General features: G+C 39.5%; 1 protein-coding gene across 4 annotated transcripts; it reads left to right on the forward strand.

Moving 5' to 3' along the window:
- The first annotated feature begins 6197 nt into the window (after positions 1 to 6197).
- gmcl1 (germ cell-less, spermatogenesis associated) lies at positions 6198 to 15704 on the forward strand. 4 transcript variants are annotated; one of them, XM_063478642.1, is made up of 15 exons: positions 6198 to 6540; positions 7738 to 7924; positions 8031 to 8150; positions 8235 to 8331; positions 8415 to 8512; positions 8610 to 8722; positions 8891 to 8956; positions 10168 to 10252; positions 10340 to 10430; positions 10734 to 10874; positions 10983 to 11052; positions 11182 to 11257; positions 11338 to 11483; positions 13133 to 13220; positions 13302 to 15704. In XM_063478642.1, the coding sequence occupies exons 2-15, from the start codon at positions 7745 to 7747 to the stop codon at positions 13440 to 13442; spliced, it is 1512 nt and encodes a 503-aa protein (XP_063334712.1). In that variant the 5' UTR covers positions 6198 to 6540; positions 7738 to 7744; the 3' UTR covers positions 13443 to 15704. The 4 variants fall into 4 exon arrangements, with proteins under 4 accessions (XP_063334712.1, XP_063334711.1, XP_063334713.1 ...); XM_063478641.1 differs by having other exon boundaries at positions 7743 to 7924; XM_063478640.1 differs by lacking the exon at positions 6198 to 6540 and adding an exon at positions 7106 to 7255.
- Positions 15705 to 15816: the final 112 nt, after the last annotated feature.

The following is a 15816-nucleotide window of genomic DNA, read 5'->3' on the forward strand; positions in this document are numbered from 1 at the left end:
TGGGACAGGAGCGATTGGAATGTTGTGAAAGAGGTGCTTTTCATCTATTGGCTGATTCCCACTCTGGCCCCACCCACCAGAGGGCGTTTCTTAGACGTCACATCCTGGTTGAGACTTGCTGTAGTACGTGACCGAGCCGAGCTACCTGAAAATGGGAAAACTCAGCGGTCACGTGTCTTAATGAAGTTACTGTAACTTTATTTCATTTTTATCTTCAAATTTAGATCCAGATTCAATCACTCCGTTCCGTTTTTGACGACTGAAATTCCCCCCCAAAAAAGATGTATAATTGAATGCAAGAGTACGTTCTCTGTCTTTGTCTCAGAAAATATAAAATACATGCAAATTATAACATTTTCATGTTCTAATCTTTGCAAGGTACTTAATTAGTATTTAATTTTAAATGTTAATGGGGGAGGGGGGCAGTTCAGTATTGTCTAATGTTATTTATATAGTATGTTATAATTTTTATAAAGTGTTCAACAAGAGTCTACTCACCGGCCATTTCATCAGTCCACTTTCTCCATATAATGTAATCATCCAATCACATTGCAGCAACTCAATGTATTTATCCAGGCAGACATGGTCAAGACCTGCTGAAGTTCAAATTGAGCATCAGAATGGGGACGAAAGGTGATTCAAGTGACTGGTTATTTCAGAGACTGCTAAATTACTGGGCTTTTCCCGCACAATTCTAGGGTTTACAGAGGATGAAAATGAGAAAATATTCCACGAGCTGCAGTTCACTGGGTAAAAATGCTCTTGATGAAAGAGGTCAGAGGAGAACAGCCAGACTGCTTTGTTAGGAAAGCAACAGTAAGAGAAATAACAACTTGTTACATCAAAGGGGTGCAGAAGAGCATGTCTTAATGCACAATATGTCAAACCTTTAAGCAGATGGGTTACAGCAGCAAAAGAGCACACCAGGTGCCACTCCTGTCAGCTAAGAATGAGGCTGAAGCTCATTCTTAGCTGAAGCTAAAATTCAAATGGGCTTGCCAAAAATGAACAAGAGTGGATTGGGAAGACATTGCCTGGTCAGATTATTCTAAAATATGTGTACATGTGGATATTTTCATTTTGGGATGTGGCACCAATCCACATCCCAGAGTCTGGACTTGGGCCACTTCTCCAGCAATGTGGGCATTGTGGTGAAGCGAAAGCTGAACATGAAAGCAAAACCATCTATTTACTCTGGGGCAGAGTAAATAGATGTCTGTCCCCTGTGATGGACAGACAGACAGAAGGACTGACTTTGGGTTGTGGTGGAACAAGAAATTCTCATCATGGATGTGCAGTCAACATTTCTGCACCAACTGTTTGACGCTATCATACCAATATAGACCAAATTATCTTGGGAATGTTTCCAGCACGTGAAGCATTAAGACAGTTCTTAAAGCAAAAGGGGGTCCAGCCATTGACTGAAGAGGCCCGTGACTTTATAATGTAGAGCTAAGTAGAAAGAGGGGCCCACAGGCAAGCAGCTGGTGATGGTGGGGAGAAGGAAGATATCTCTGGCAGACCCAAGCTTGGGGAGGGAGAGGCATCTCATCAAAGTGGAAAGCTAAGACAAGGGAAGACACCCCTGCAATTGTGCTTGCATTTTGTGCACTGGATCACTTTAAATTCAAGTTCATCTATTTAAATTAGGAAGGCTGTTCATCATAATCAATTCCATAAAACCTTATACAAAGTTTTTATTTAAAAGAACTGTTAAGATAAACTTGTGTATGTAAATTTATCTCAGTATATTTGACACGTAATTTAGAACATGTAAATTACACATAATAACACATTACACATCTTCCAGGAAACTGTACCCTGCAACACATAATAATAACTGCATTTGAAATGATTAAATCATAACGCGTCACTAGTTCATTTACTTGTGTAATTCCGCCGTCTTACAGTAGATGGCGCCGCTGAGCTCAGCTGCTACATCAATGTGCTACATTGAACCGTTACCGTAAAACCGTTACTAGATACCACCGATAGACGGAGAAGAATAACAAAAGGTACCCCTGGAATTTCAGGAGGTTGTCCTGCCAGATAAAGTTAAAATAGGATGCATAAGCTTTCTGGTTAGAGCATATGTATCGCCGCCCCTCAGGTGCTATAAATGCCAAAGATATGGGCACATCGCTGCAGTTTTCAAGGGGAAACAGAGGTGTCCCAAGTGTGGAGGTGAAAACAGATTTGAGGAATGTGGGGATGATGTACAGGATAAATGCAGTAATTGTGGGTGGCAGCACAGGGTAAGTTATGGGGGCTGTGAAGTCAGAAAGAAGGCCATGGAGGTTGAACATGTCAAAGCAGCTCACAACATAAGTTACGCAGAGGCTGTCAAGAGGGTACAGAAGGCAAAGGATGGACCAGGACCGGTTTAACCAATGTCGACATCAGATTTAGTACAGACACATGGAACTCATACAGGACTGACAGTGGAGAAGATTATTTTGTTTATTGCCTATGTTATAAATTGCACAGATCAAGTGAAACACAAAACAGAGAAAATTAAAATAACTGTGAAAGGAGCAGAGAGGTTTTTTGGTATTAAAGATATATCTTGGGAACATATCCAATAAAAGACTTGGAGGGGAGGGGAAAGCAGGAGGACCAGGGGAAAGGACAATGTGATTATCTTACAGTGGAATGCCAGAAGTTTGATTGCAAATGGACAAGAGTTTAAAGGATTCATCAAAAATGCAAAAAGAAACCAGAAATAATCTGTATTCAGGTTATGATAGTGTCCGCAGAGATAGAATGGAGGGTAATGGAGGAGGATGTGCAACATTTGTGAAACAAGGGATCCAATATAGAGTTGTAGCTATAGGAACACAGTTAGAATATATTGTACTTGAAATCTGATCAAGAAATGGTAGCATCAGAGTGATCAATTTTTACAATACGGCTAACAAACTGTTGTGTTAGGAGGCCTGGGTCGTTGACCCAGGGTTTTTGAGTTTGTTATATTATTTATAATTTCTAGTCTTTGGTTTCTTTGAGTTCTGTCTTATGGTTTATGTCTCTGTCGTCTCTAGTTGCTCTGTCTCCCCTGTCAGCTGTATCCCCTTTTCTAGTTCGCGTCTCTGTGTATCCTTAGTTGCTATATCCCCGTGTCCAGTCAGTCTGTGTCTGTAAGTTCAGTCTGTGTTGTGTTTCCTGTTTTACTTTGAAGGTCTCTGTCTTTTCTCAGTGTGTTCAGTTTACGCTTCTTTGTCTCGTTAGTCCTGATTTGCCCCAGCTGTGTTTCCCTCCTGTTGCCCATTCCCTGATTACTCCCTCTGCGTATTTAAGCCCTGTGTTTTCCTGTGCTCTCGGTCGCGTTCTACTGTTTACTTAGCTGTGTGTTCTGTTAGTCCTCTGGTTTAAGTTTATTTTGATTTTTTCCAGTCATGTTATGTTACCCTTTTTTGAGTTCAGTATTAAAGCTGTTTTGAGTTCACCTTTGGTCTCCGGAGTCTGCACCTTGGGTCCTATTCCTGTCTGCACACAGCCTGCACCTAACATGTTGTCAGTAGAGGAACTTGGCACATATTTAAAGGGGAAAGTAATTTGGTGTGGGGACTTTAATGCATACAGAACATTATGGGGTGATTATAATGATCGGAATGGAGCAGTGATTGAGGAATCGATAGAGCTAAAAAATTATGATGGAAGTGGTACAAGAGTTAATGTTAGAACAGGTGCAGAATCAGCAATTGACCTCACATAGTGTCAAACTCATTGGCAGGTGTTTGTTCATGGCAGGTACTAAAAGAGACAACTGTAGGCAGTGACCATTATCCTATAATGACTGAGATAGAGCTGAGTGTAGAGAACCAGGATATAGGTGTGTGCAGAAGTGGTGCTTCAGTAATGCTGATTGGGATACATTTAGAATAGTTAGTGATCAGGAAATGCAAAAGATGGATATGAATGCTGGGGTGGATGATTTCAATTATTCTATTTGTAAGGCAGTTTAGACGCAGCAAACTGGGAAATAAAGAAGAAAGAAGGTATAAGGGAAAAGGTCGTACCTTGGTGGACAAAGCAGTGTGATAAAGTGATTAAGCATCAAAATAAAGCTTTTAAGATATTAAAGAGGAAACACAGTTTTCAGAATTTCATTGAATATAAAAGATTGCAAGCTGAGGTAAGAAGAACCATTCAAAATGCAAAGAGTGACTTCTGGAGGGGTTTTTGTAATTCAGTAGGGAGGGAGACAAAAATACAGAATGGTTGGTCAATGATTAGAAGGATGAATGGTATAAAAAGGGAGTATGGATATCCAATATTGAGGGATGGAGAAGCAACAGCTGTAAAAGATGAGGAAAAGGCAAATCTGTTCCCAAAACGTTTGTTAAAATCCATAGTTCAGGCAATGTTAGTGAAGAAGGGCGAAGAGAAAGAGAAAGACAATCATAGAGAATAGGGAATTACTGAAACAGGTAGAAGATACATTAAATATTTATTAAATATTCCTTTTACAAAGACAGAATTGAATTGAGTGCTTCGGAAATCCAAATGATCAGCACCGTGAAAAGATCAGGTTTGCTATATCTTGATAAACTATCTCAGTGAGTCAGCTAAAGATCTTTTATTAGAATTATATAACAGAGTTTGGGAGGGTGGAAACTGCTGCAAAGCTGGAAGGAGGCAGTGGATGTGCCCATACGTAAACCAGGAAAGGATGATACAAATCCAGAAAGTTACAGACCTGTAGCTTTAACATCTAACATCTGTAAAATAATGGCGTGAATGGTAAATGAAAGACTAATGTACTATATAGAAAGTAAAGGATACATATCTAAACATCAAAGTGGTTTCAGAAGAGGGAGGAATACAGTGGATCCAGTATTGTGTTTGGAACATGAAGTCAGGAAAGCACAAATAAACAGAGTGTAGTGGTGGTGTTTTTTGACATAGAAAAAGCCTACAATATGATGTGGAGAGAAGGACTTCTAGTTAAAGTCAGGAAATTGGGTATCAGTGGGAAGATGTTCAGATGGATAAAGGATTTTTTTTTAAGGGGAAGACAGATACAAGTGAGAATTGTGAGGATTTACTCGGAGAGGTTTCCTGTAGAAAACGTTACACCTCAAGGGAGCATTGTGGACAGGATCACCTAACACAAGAGGTACTGAAACCTTGTTGGGAGAAAGACGGGCAGGAAACAAAGAGCTTTGGCTGGATTGTGGGTAGAAGAGCAATAGAACTTAAACTGGATCAGTTCAACATCAGTCAAAGAGTGCCGTTACCAGCAACACCTCCATGGATACTTCCTGATGCCACAGTAGATTTTACATTATTGGAAAAGAAGAAGGGGATAGGGCAGTTAATTTAAACTCCCATACAGCACAGGCTTACATTGATCAGTATTATAATTATGTGCAAATATGGTTTAGCATTTGTATCCCGGAGTTTAAGGTCAATGTAGGGAAAAGGCTCAATAATGGACTGTCAGTATACACTGGAGAAATGCTAGCAATACTGTTAGCTGTTCAATGGGTAGAAGACATGAGACCATTAAAAGCAGGCACTTGTTCAGACTCAAGCTGGTCATTGGTCAGCTTACAGTGTCACCACTCAGAAAATAGAGCAGATATCCTAACAGAGGTTCAGCAAACACTTTACAGAATACACATGATGGGACTTACAGTTGTGTTTTTATGGATTCCAGCTCATTACAAATTTCCCACGTGTGGGACTAATAAAGGTTACCTTTATCTTAACTTATCTTACTATGGAGTATAAGCAAATGAAATGGCAGATAGAGCTGCAAAGGAAGCCACAAAACATGGGGAATTTGACCTGGCTATTAGCTTCAGTCAGACAGAGATAAAGAGCATTGTAAGGCAAGAAATGAAGAAAAGATGGCAAAAACAGTGGGAGGAGGAAAGGAGGGGATGGTGGTTGTATAAAATTCAAAGGATGGCAGGAGAAATGAGAACCACAGCTAGGAGTAGGAGAATGAAGAAAATGAGAATGAGAAAAATGAAACTAGATCTTATTGATTTACTGCAAACGGACTCTAGAAGTAAACGTTATCAGGCCTTATTTCAGTTTTAAAGGAGAGTAAATTGCTTGGGAGGATTTGAATTTTTTTGTTTTTTGAGCGACGTTCCAGTCACACTCCACACCAGTTGGTGGCGGTAATGCACCATTCAGTTGTTTGCCAACCGCCAATAAAATTTAGAAGAAGAAGACGACGACGAAGAAGAAGAACAAAAAAAGAAAACAGCCTCAGAAATTTTTAGTTACACATCATCTGCTGTCTTTGACTTTACTTTCGCTATAATTTAGAAAAATGTAACTGGAAGCAGAGGCAGATGTGCTGTCTGGAAACCTGTACGGAGCAGCAGCCAGTCAGAATAAGCGCTGTTACTGTTTTTATACACGATTCTGGTCTGTGAATGTGGCAGCTAAGCTAGCTCTGAGGCTGGATCGCCTCTTAACTAGCTCGTCAACGTTTGAGCTGAGATAATCATCCGGTGTTTACCGTCCACAATAACACGTCACACGTCTCCCTCTCAGCCTTCTCCCTGTCATAATCAGCAGGTGAGTCAGCCGAGTCGTTGTTTGGGTGATAAACATAACTCGCATCAGACTCTGTTGTGGACACTCTTAGCAAACTCCATTCAAGGCTTTGTTTTGTAAAATATTTTGTGCCTGTATTTAAAAATATAAAACAACAAGGCCACGTTTTGGGCTTATTTAAAATTAAGTCGAGATGTGATAGTGCCTTACTGTTAACCAAGGAGTGTGCCACTTGCTTTTTTCTGGATATCTAACTAGTTACATGAGGCCAATGTTGGTGAAAGCTACAAAGGCAAGTGTAGCACAAGGATAAGGAAAAGTGGTGTGGTATATCAGTCTGTTGCTATCATAATAAATAATGATGTTCAAGCATGTGTATTCATTTCACTTCACAGTCAGTCAAGTTATACAAGTTATGCAGGAAAGCGTTTCTTCCTTATCTGCCACAAAACCTGTTTTTGTTTCTACTTTTATTTAAGCTCCTTATTGAGTTACACTCATCTTTTCAAATGGTGATATTATTATTTATAATTTTATTTGTTGGGAATCTTTATTTTATTCACGTTTTTCTATTTAATTGAGCTCCTAGTCTTCAGGAATAGTTCTCCAGGCTTCTTGAAGGACATTCAAAGCTCTTCTTTGGATGTTGGCTGCTTACTTCAGTGATGTTGATGTCCGGGCTCTGGGGGAGCTGATCCATGACCGATAGTGTTTCACTGTGTGATTTTCTACCCAGGTATGCTTTTACTGCATTGGCAGTGTGTTTCATTGTCATGCTGAAAAATGAAGCTGTTACCAGTCAGAAGCTTTTGAGATGGTATTGCATGGTGGATCAAAATCTGATGGTACTTTTCTGTGCTGGCATTTAATTTTCAGAAAAACAGAACTTAGACAGATATTTGTAAAGCCTGGAGAACTATTGCTCAGGACCACTTTAAAAATGCCGAGGTCGTCTGGCTCACTAAAAGCAAAGCATAAAGAAATGACTTTTGCACAGTACCATATCTGTGGATTTCTTTGACTGTTGAGCAAAACAGGCAGTTTGTCTGGATGCAACCTGTGGTGTCTCGAAATTTAATGTGCTTGCACGACAATTAAACATTTACTTAATACAGCAGCTAAAGTACCACTCCAAAAGTATTGGATTTTGATGAACTGTGAAACTACAGTATACATAACTGACTTGATATTTGTGATTGCTTTATGTCTCTTTGAAAGCACAGAAATGGGAATTCTGGGCAGCAGGTTTCAGCTGTCCTCTCAGGGACCAGAAGAGGCCACAGAGGGCACAAGTACCAACCGCAAACATAACTGCGAGTGTAAGAAGAGGAAACGAAATGCTCAGTGTGACTGTGACAGTGAGCAAGAGGAGGATGATGGCATACTCGATACACCTCGCAGGCAAGTCCAGCCAGTTCAGAATTAGATATCTTTAAGTTGTCTGTGTTTTGTCTTACTCTCGTTTTTTTCTGTTGTTTGGTTTTGTTTTTATGTTTTCCTCGAGCAGGAAGAAATTAAAAAGCACATCAAAGTACATTTATCAGACCTTGTTTCTGAATGGGGAAAACAGTGACATTCGTATCTGCGCTCTAGGACAGGAGTGGAACCTCCACAAAGTGTACCTCTGCCAGGTAAAACAAACACACGCCGAGGCATCTCAAAGCAGCCAGTGTTACATTCTCTTGTATGAGTTATCATATCCCTGCACTTTATAGTCGGGGTATTTCTCCAGCATGTTCAGCGGATCCTGGAAGGAGTCCAGCATGATGGAAATCAACCTGGAGATCCCAGATCAGAACATTGATACTGAAGGTGAGAGTCACAGAAAACCGATGCTAACTGGCCTCCTTTGTACTTGTACTCATTGGCTGATGGCTTTGTACATCCCTGTGTAGCTCTACAAGTCGTGTTTGGGTCCCTGTACCGTGATGATGTTCTGATCAAACCCAGCAGAGTCGTCAGTATTCTTGCTGCTGCTTGTATGCTACAGCTGGTAAGTACGTGTAAAAACAAGTCGCTGAGATGTGAGACAGATATCTGTATTTTGAATGATACTAAATCTTAATAAGTTTTATGGTCTGTGTTCACAGGATGATTTGATCCAGCAGTGTGGCGAAACCATGAAGGAAAACATCAGTGCAAAGACTGTGTGTGGCTACTATGCTTGTGCTAGCATCTATGGCCTGGATTCAGTCATTAAAAAGTGAGAATGTTGACATAATTGGGTTGTTTATGCCACATAAGAAAGTATGTACATGTTTGGAAATTCTTACATATATATATATATATATATATATATATATATATATATATATATATATATATATATATATATATATATATCTGTGTATTTGTGTGTCTCTTTCTGCAGATGTCTTGAGTGGCTTCTAAACAACCTGATGACCCACCAAAATGTCGACCTGATGAAAGAACTTGGGTGTGTTTGACTTTCAGTGTAGCTTCTCTGTTCATGAAATAACAGAGTTAGATTTTAGAGTTAGATTTGTTTATGGAAACTATATTCAGAGTATTTAATGAATACTTGTAAATTTACCTTCATACTATACAAATTGTACCCGTTTCAGACTCTTTGATTACTTAAATATAAATTACTTAATCTAAGTGCCAGATTTTACATTCTTTTTTTTTTCTGGCATTTTTTAGCCCTCATTACCAAGAACAGGTGATATCCACATGAAAAACACATTTAAGCTTTGTTTGAAAACTGGAAACCCATCAATTTCACACCAGCTCTAAGGCTGCTTTTATGGTCACCGTGCACCTCGTCACAGGTGGCACATGCCTGAAATGATGTTGCATCTGCTGGCGCTTGCCAGCCGGGCATCTCTTGATTTTTGTAATTGGATGTGTTTTTACTGCATTTTTAATATATTACGGTACAGAACTTTAAAGTCACAGACAAAAGAGATTATAAAGAGGGAGATTTGCAACAATTTGAAAACATGAGACTATATGGGGGGGGAACCCACTTGACAATGTCTTGGCTTCCGGTTTCGACTTCTTCTCTTCCTACATCAGCGCTGATGTGGCAGTATTGTCTGAGTGACGACACCTATCATTCAGGAGAACTGGCCTGCTCCAATGAATACCTGCACCTTAATGGCGAGCATAAAGAAAGTGACTTTGTGATGATGTTGCAGCGGTGTGTTAAGTGACCAGTATAGAGGGTATACTAGCAATTTAAATGTCACAGTCTAAAGTCAAAAGCTAGTTTTGTCCAGCATGATCTTAGTCTATTATCAACTTGAAGCGTCAGTATCATGGGGTAGAAACTCCAATTGTAGCGTGTATGATGTGGAGAAATAGAAGCAAGTGTTGGTGCCCTGATGTTTAGTTTAATTTCTGTTGATTAAGTAGGGAAATCTTCAATATGTGCTTTTTAGGTTAACGTTCAAGGGTTATATCAACATGCAGGATAGGTGGCTGGTATGTGAAAGGTCCACTGTAACAGTAGTCACAGTTACTCATGGCTTCTCTCTGTACAAACACAGCCAGACGACAGTTCATGTAGTGGTCAAGCTTTTATTCATTTTGCCACAAACTGTATGTGGACCTTGACTGTGCCCTTGGAAGTTTTTGCTCATTTCACTATTTACAATACATAAACTTGTTGCTATCTGTTTACAGGGTGGAGGTCATGGAGCAACTCATCCAGTCCTCTGACTTGTTTGTCATGCAGGTGGAGATGGACGTTTACACTGCTCTGAAAAAGGTAGAAAAAGCACAGTCGTAGACATTTTTCCTGTCACAGTCACTGCACTATGATGCGTATTTTAAGCGTTCTCGCCTCTTTCTGCAGTGGATGTTTCTGCAGCTCAATCCGCTGTGGGACGGCCCCATCAAGCAGCTTCTGGCTGATGCCGACGCCTGGCTTTGCAAGCGCAGGACAGGTACTGTAATGCACATCGGGTGAAATCACCAAGGTTATTATAGCTAAAACTAAATTACAAACCAAAAGAAACATTTTAGTTATTTAAGTATTTGCCCACTTGATGAGGCTTGTTTGTTGAGGCCACTGTCACAAAGTGTTTTCACAGTAATGCTAATTTTTAGCTTTTTATATCTTGCTCCTATAAATAAACCCTATATCATAATAAAACGCTAAAATCAACAATTAAACGAATGGAAATTAAAGCTAATTAGATTAGCTGTGTTAATCACAGTCTGTCTTTCTAATTAACCTTTATCAACAGACCTTTGTGAGAAGGAACCCTTCTTGAACACAGATGAGGGCGTTCCTTTTCGGTCAGTGTTCAACTTTGTGCGCCTGCAGTACATCATCAATGACCTCGCGTCTGCACGCATCTTGGAGAGGGACAACATTTTGCCTCCTGGTAATTTATGGCTCCGGCTGATGCCATTTCATCATAAATGTGCATCTTTTTTTTCGTGTGTGGTTATTTTAACATCTGTTTCTTGTGTTTATGTACTTTATGTTCCAGACTGGTTGACGTCCGTGTATAAGAACCAGTGGTTCGCCATGCTCCGGACAGAGTTTGAGAATGATAACGGGTAAGAACCTGAAACTTCAAACGAGTCAGTAGATTGAATTTGGACTGATTTAGTGGTGCTTTATGCTGCACATGGATCACATGCATTGCTTTTAATGCTGTTGTGATGACAAACACTTCTGTTTATTAGTCCTCAGGAGCCCAACAAAGACGAGTTTGAGCAGAGCAGCATGAGGTGTGGCAGGAAGCTCATTAAAGATGGAGATGTGAGTTTGTTTCCATACAGTTATTGTTTATGGATTCATTTCTACAAAGGGAAAACACTTTGATATTCCCCTTTTCTCAGTACTGCTGGAGGTGGACGGGCTTTAACTTTGGTTTCGACCTGCTGGTGACCTACACAAATCGCTTCATCGTCTTCAAGAGGAATACTCTGAGTCAGCCATGTGGGGGCGCTGTCAGTCTACAAGCACGAAGACACTTGGCATACAGGTCAGTGGTGCAGGCAACCAGACTGTATAATCCCGCTTTAGTTGTAGGATCTTTACCTTAAATAATGCCTCAAGGTGACAGTTGTTGTGATTTGGTGCTATATAAATAAAATTTCATTGAATAGAAAAAATTTAAATAGAGAAACTACAATCATTATATTGAGATAAATGTGCAAACACATTCCTGAGCTAAGAAATATTTGCTCATGAAGCATTTGCTAAAGTTGATTTATATACAAAGTGAAGTTCAGCATTTAAAATGATTAGTTGCTATACTTCTCAGTTGGCTATAGTTATTTTATTAGGATACAGTGATGAAGTTGTGGGCCAGCACTGACTGTGAACATGTGACTGATCAACACTGATCACTGTAATTGGTAGGTGTTATCATATTTGGCAATAGGCTGGCATTTACCCTTTTGACTGTTTAATTCTATACAGTAATGTAAAAAGGAAAGTAAACCTAAAATCTGTTGAGAGCCGATGTAAAGAGAGACGAGATAACTCTTTATTGTCATTGCACAGTCATACCTAGTACAATAGTACAACGACATTTTAAACTGTCCCACGTCGGCAGCAAGCACAACACAATACAAACGAGACAACACAGTAACTTAACGTAATAAACAAAAAGAATGAGTGTATGTTTGTTTTTAAAGGGAGTGTCATGAGTTTGCTTTCTAGAATTTGTTAATAGTCTGGACCGCAGCATTTTTTAAAGTTTATAGACGGAGAAAGAGATGATTTGTCCATGCCGGTAAACGGGGCATTGCAGTAATCACGATATGAATAAACACGATGACACAAGTGCATGAATAATCATTTCCAGCTTAGAGGGGACTGTATGTCGCAATTTATCGAATTGTTCCTTAAATTAATGAAACGGGGACAAAGATTTTACTTGCAGGTCGAAGCCCAGAAAATAATCAAATATTACACCAACATTTCAAATGCTGGACTTAAAAGTTGAACAAAAATAAGGAAGAGCCCAGCTGATTTCAGGGTATAGTTCAAAAGTAGCTTTAATCATGATCTCAGTCATAGGACGATCTGGAGCACAGCAGCAAATTTACAACGGAGCAGAATCGATGTGTCGCAATAGTCCAGACAAAGTCCAGACCTCAACCTGAAGAAATGAAAGCTGTGTATAAATAAATGTCTGCAAACCTCAATGAACTGAAGCAAAGTTACAAAGACGAGTGGGTCAAAATTTCTCCACAACCATGTGAGACACTAATAAAGTCACACAGAAAAAGATTACTTAGTTATTGCTCCTAAAGTTGCTTCTACAAACTACTTTGCTTTTCACGTGACTTTGTCTGCATTTGTTGTGTTGTGTTACCTACTTTAAACTTGGTAATGACTGGATCATTTTTATTATAGGGTGTATATACTCTTTGGGTGTATACTCTACTCTTTGACATGAATGTCTCATGTCTACTTCTATACATGTTTTTGTTATATATACTTTAATATATTATACCTAAATTGTGTATGTATACAAATTTACAATAGAAACTGATGTATAGTTTATAGTGTTCAGCTGATATTTTAAATGTATCACCTCTTTGCAACAAATTGAACTAACCTGGTGGCAAGCTGTTGAAATGTTTGAAAGCTTTACCTATCTTCAAACATCTTTGTCTCCAGGTTACGTCTTGCCTCCTTTGACAGTCGTGGAAAGCTGGTCTGCAGTCGCTCAACAGGTTACCAGCTGCTCACTCTAGAGAAAGACCAGGTCAGTGAATACTCCCTAGTCACCATTTCTAAAAGGAAATTGTAAACTTGGTAACATGCTTCAATTCCTTCAATCCTATAGGAGTATGTGGTGATGAATCTGGACAGCCGGTTGTTATCATTCCCCCTCTACGTGTGCTGTAACTTCCTGTATACATCGCCTCAGTCAGATCACCGTCCAGACTCCTCAGAAAAAGACAGGTCTGCTCGCAGTGTGTCTTGATGCCTGCTCACCAGCCATTAGCTGCGGCCATTCTTCTGTTACCGCAGAGACACTTGACACAAGCTTGTATGTACAATCTATGGCCTCATTTAACACATTTTGACACTGGACATACCGTCTGCATGCTCTCTAAACTCAGCGAGATGTTCTTGGGGAAAAAACGTTTTGTATATATGTCTACATGGGGTTTACAGTATAATGAAGCCCTATACTAGTGGTCAAGAGGGATCGGACCACCTTTTGCTCTCAGAGAAGCTTCTCTCCACCTTGTACCTCTGCTGTTAACCATCTGCACTGGGATGCTGGACCATTCTTAAAGATGGGAAACCTCCAGGTGTTTGGAGAAGCTCATAGTCTGCTCTTGACTTATCACTTATGAACTTGTGGTCATTAAGCAGACTTTGTAGGGCTTGACTTTACACTTTGTTTTTTCACTGTGTACAGGACATCGTCATCTGGGAACACAAACAAACACAGTGAAACTGAGTAGTTCCATCACATTTCAGAGCTTCTGACAATTTCCTAAGAGGAAACACACATTTGTTCTTAGAAGGAGAAATTGTGTATTAAGTAAGGACAAGAGTAAACTCACCTTTGCGTTGCTGCTGCATAAGAAACCACACACCTGCTCAGTGCAATGATGGCTGCTGGTCATAACAGTAGACAAATAGATGAAGCGACAAGTGCAGAGGCACAAAAAAAGCAGGATTTTATCACCCTGTAGCTTCCATGGGTCACTCTGAGTTGGTCATTTCCACCACCTTGTATAAAATTCATAATCCACGATGTTCACCAGCATCACAAGTTTAAGACTCAGTAATCCTCCCCAGTTAAAGCTGAGGTTGCAGTAAATACTTGTGCTATTTGGTGCTCTCAGCATAATCTTATTTTTGAGACTCACAAAATAAAAAAAATTCCAGATTTCCTTTCTGCAGTATTTATCAGCTACACTCCCCACTGTGTGTTTTACTGGTATTAAGGCAGTCACCTGCTCACTCTTCTTTTACAGTGCAGCTGCTTCTTGTTTGGCACTCTACCATCTATACTAGAAGTACCATTTAAGTTCTGTTTTTGAATACTTATCATATTAATTTGGGAAATATTTGTTTGGCGGTTTTCTAAATCTGTTGTTACCTCATGTGGTTTTGATATCTAATGGAGGTGAAAGCTTTTATTTGGCCATTATTTATTATTTTGTACTTCATTTTTATTCGTATCGATGTACTTTTGCAAACAATTTCTCCACTGCCAATAAAATTGCCCTCTGACATGGGCTGTGGTGCTATCACGAAATCTCTGTATCTAGTGAAGGTCTTTATTGCAGCTGCAAGGTTATGTTTTAACTACAGTTGATAGATAGGCATGTTATCAGTTTCATATGGCCAATTCAATAACGTAAGAAACTTGAAGCCTGATCAGTTGCTGTTTGTTTCACTCTTTAGTCAAAAGGTTCAAAGGTCACTGTGCTGTTGGCATATCTTTTGTTTTAGTTGGCTCATCTCCAGAGTCTGTTCTGGTCTCTGCAGTAATAAATGAATTTAAAGCTCAGAAGTTTAACGGCTAATAAGAGCCTGGCTCACCAAAGAGATTTTTATCTAATCTGGGTTCTCTTTTATCTCTCTGTTGTCAGCGTGCCTAATCTAGTGCTGAACACAGTCATTGTAATGGGGAAAAAAGTGAAATTCTCAGAGGCAGGCCACATAAGGAGAAATTACCCCCAACTTCTGCTAACTAATGGTCGGTTCTCAGCCCTGTAGAAATATGGGCTGGTTCTCATAAGGTACCGAGGTAGAGCCAGCACCACATCCGTGAAAGAAAGAGTTTAGAGAACACTCGTTTCCCAGCTGTACATTTATATGACGTAAGGACCAAAAGTAAGAGTCTTGTAAGTTGTGAGGTCACAAACACACAGTTACTCATCGTCTCCTACCTGCTGACTACTTCTCGGGTTTGACTCGCTGTGCATTTTCCGGTCATTTGTACAAAAATGAGTTCATTTCCATTCTACCAGATAGGCTGCATAATTAGGGTGCATAACGTGTGCAATTTAAACATTTTCTAAATAAACATATTAGATTTCAAGTAGTAAAATTATCTGTGTGGTTTACATCAGGTCTGCAGTGTGTTTATTGCTCCTTTTATATCATTTACTCAGGCTGAAAAGCTGACAGTGTTGCCTTTGTTGTACCACCATGTGTGTATATAAGAGTATACTCCACTGTTGTCATTAAAATATATGCAAAAGTGTTATTTGCTATCACTTTTTTTCAGTGTTGCTGGAGTAATGCATCCAAAGAAGGTTTGGGTTCTTTTTATTCAGATATATAAATTCACAATTAAATGAGAAACGAGAAAAAATGAGGGATCGTGATTT

This window comes from Pelmatolapia mariae, linkage group LG7 (assembly GCF_036321145.2).
Source record: "Pelmatolapia mariae isolate MD_Pm_ZW linkage group LG7, Pm_UMD_F_2, whole genome shotgun sequence".
Classification (NCBI taxonomy): domain Eukaryota; kingdom Metazoa; phylum Chordata; class Actinopteri; order Cichliformes; family Cichlidae; genus Pelmatolapia; species Pelmatolapia mariae.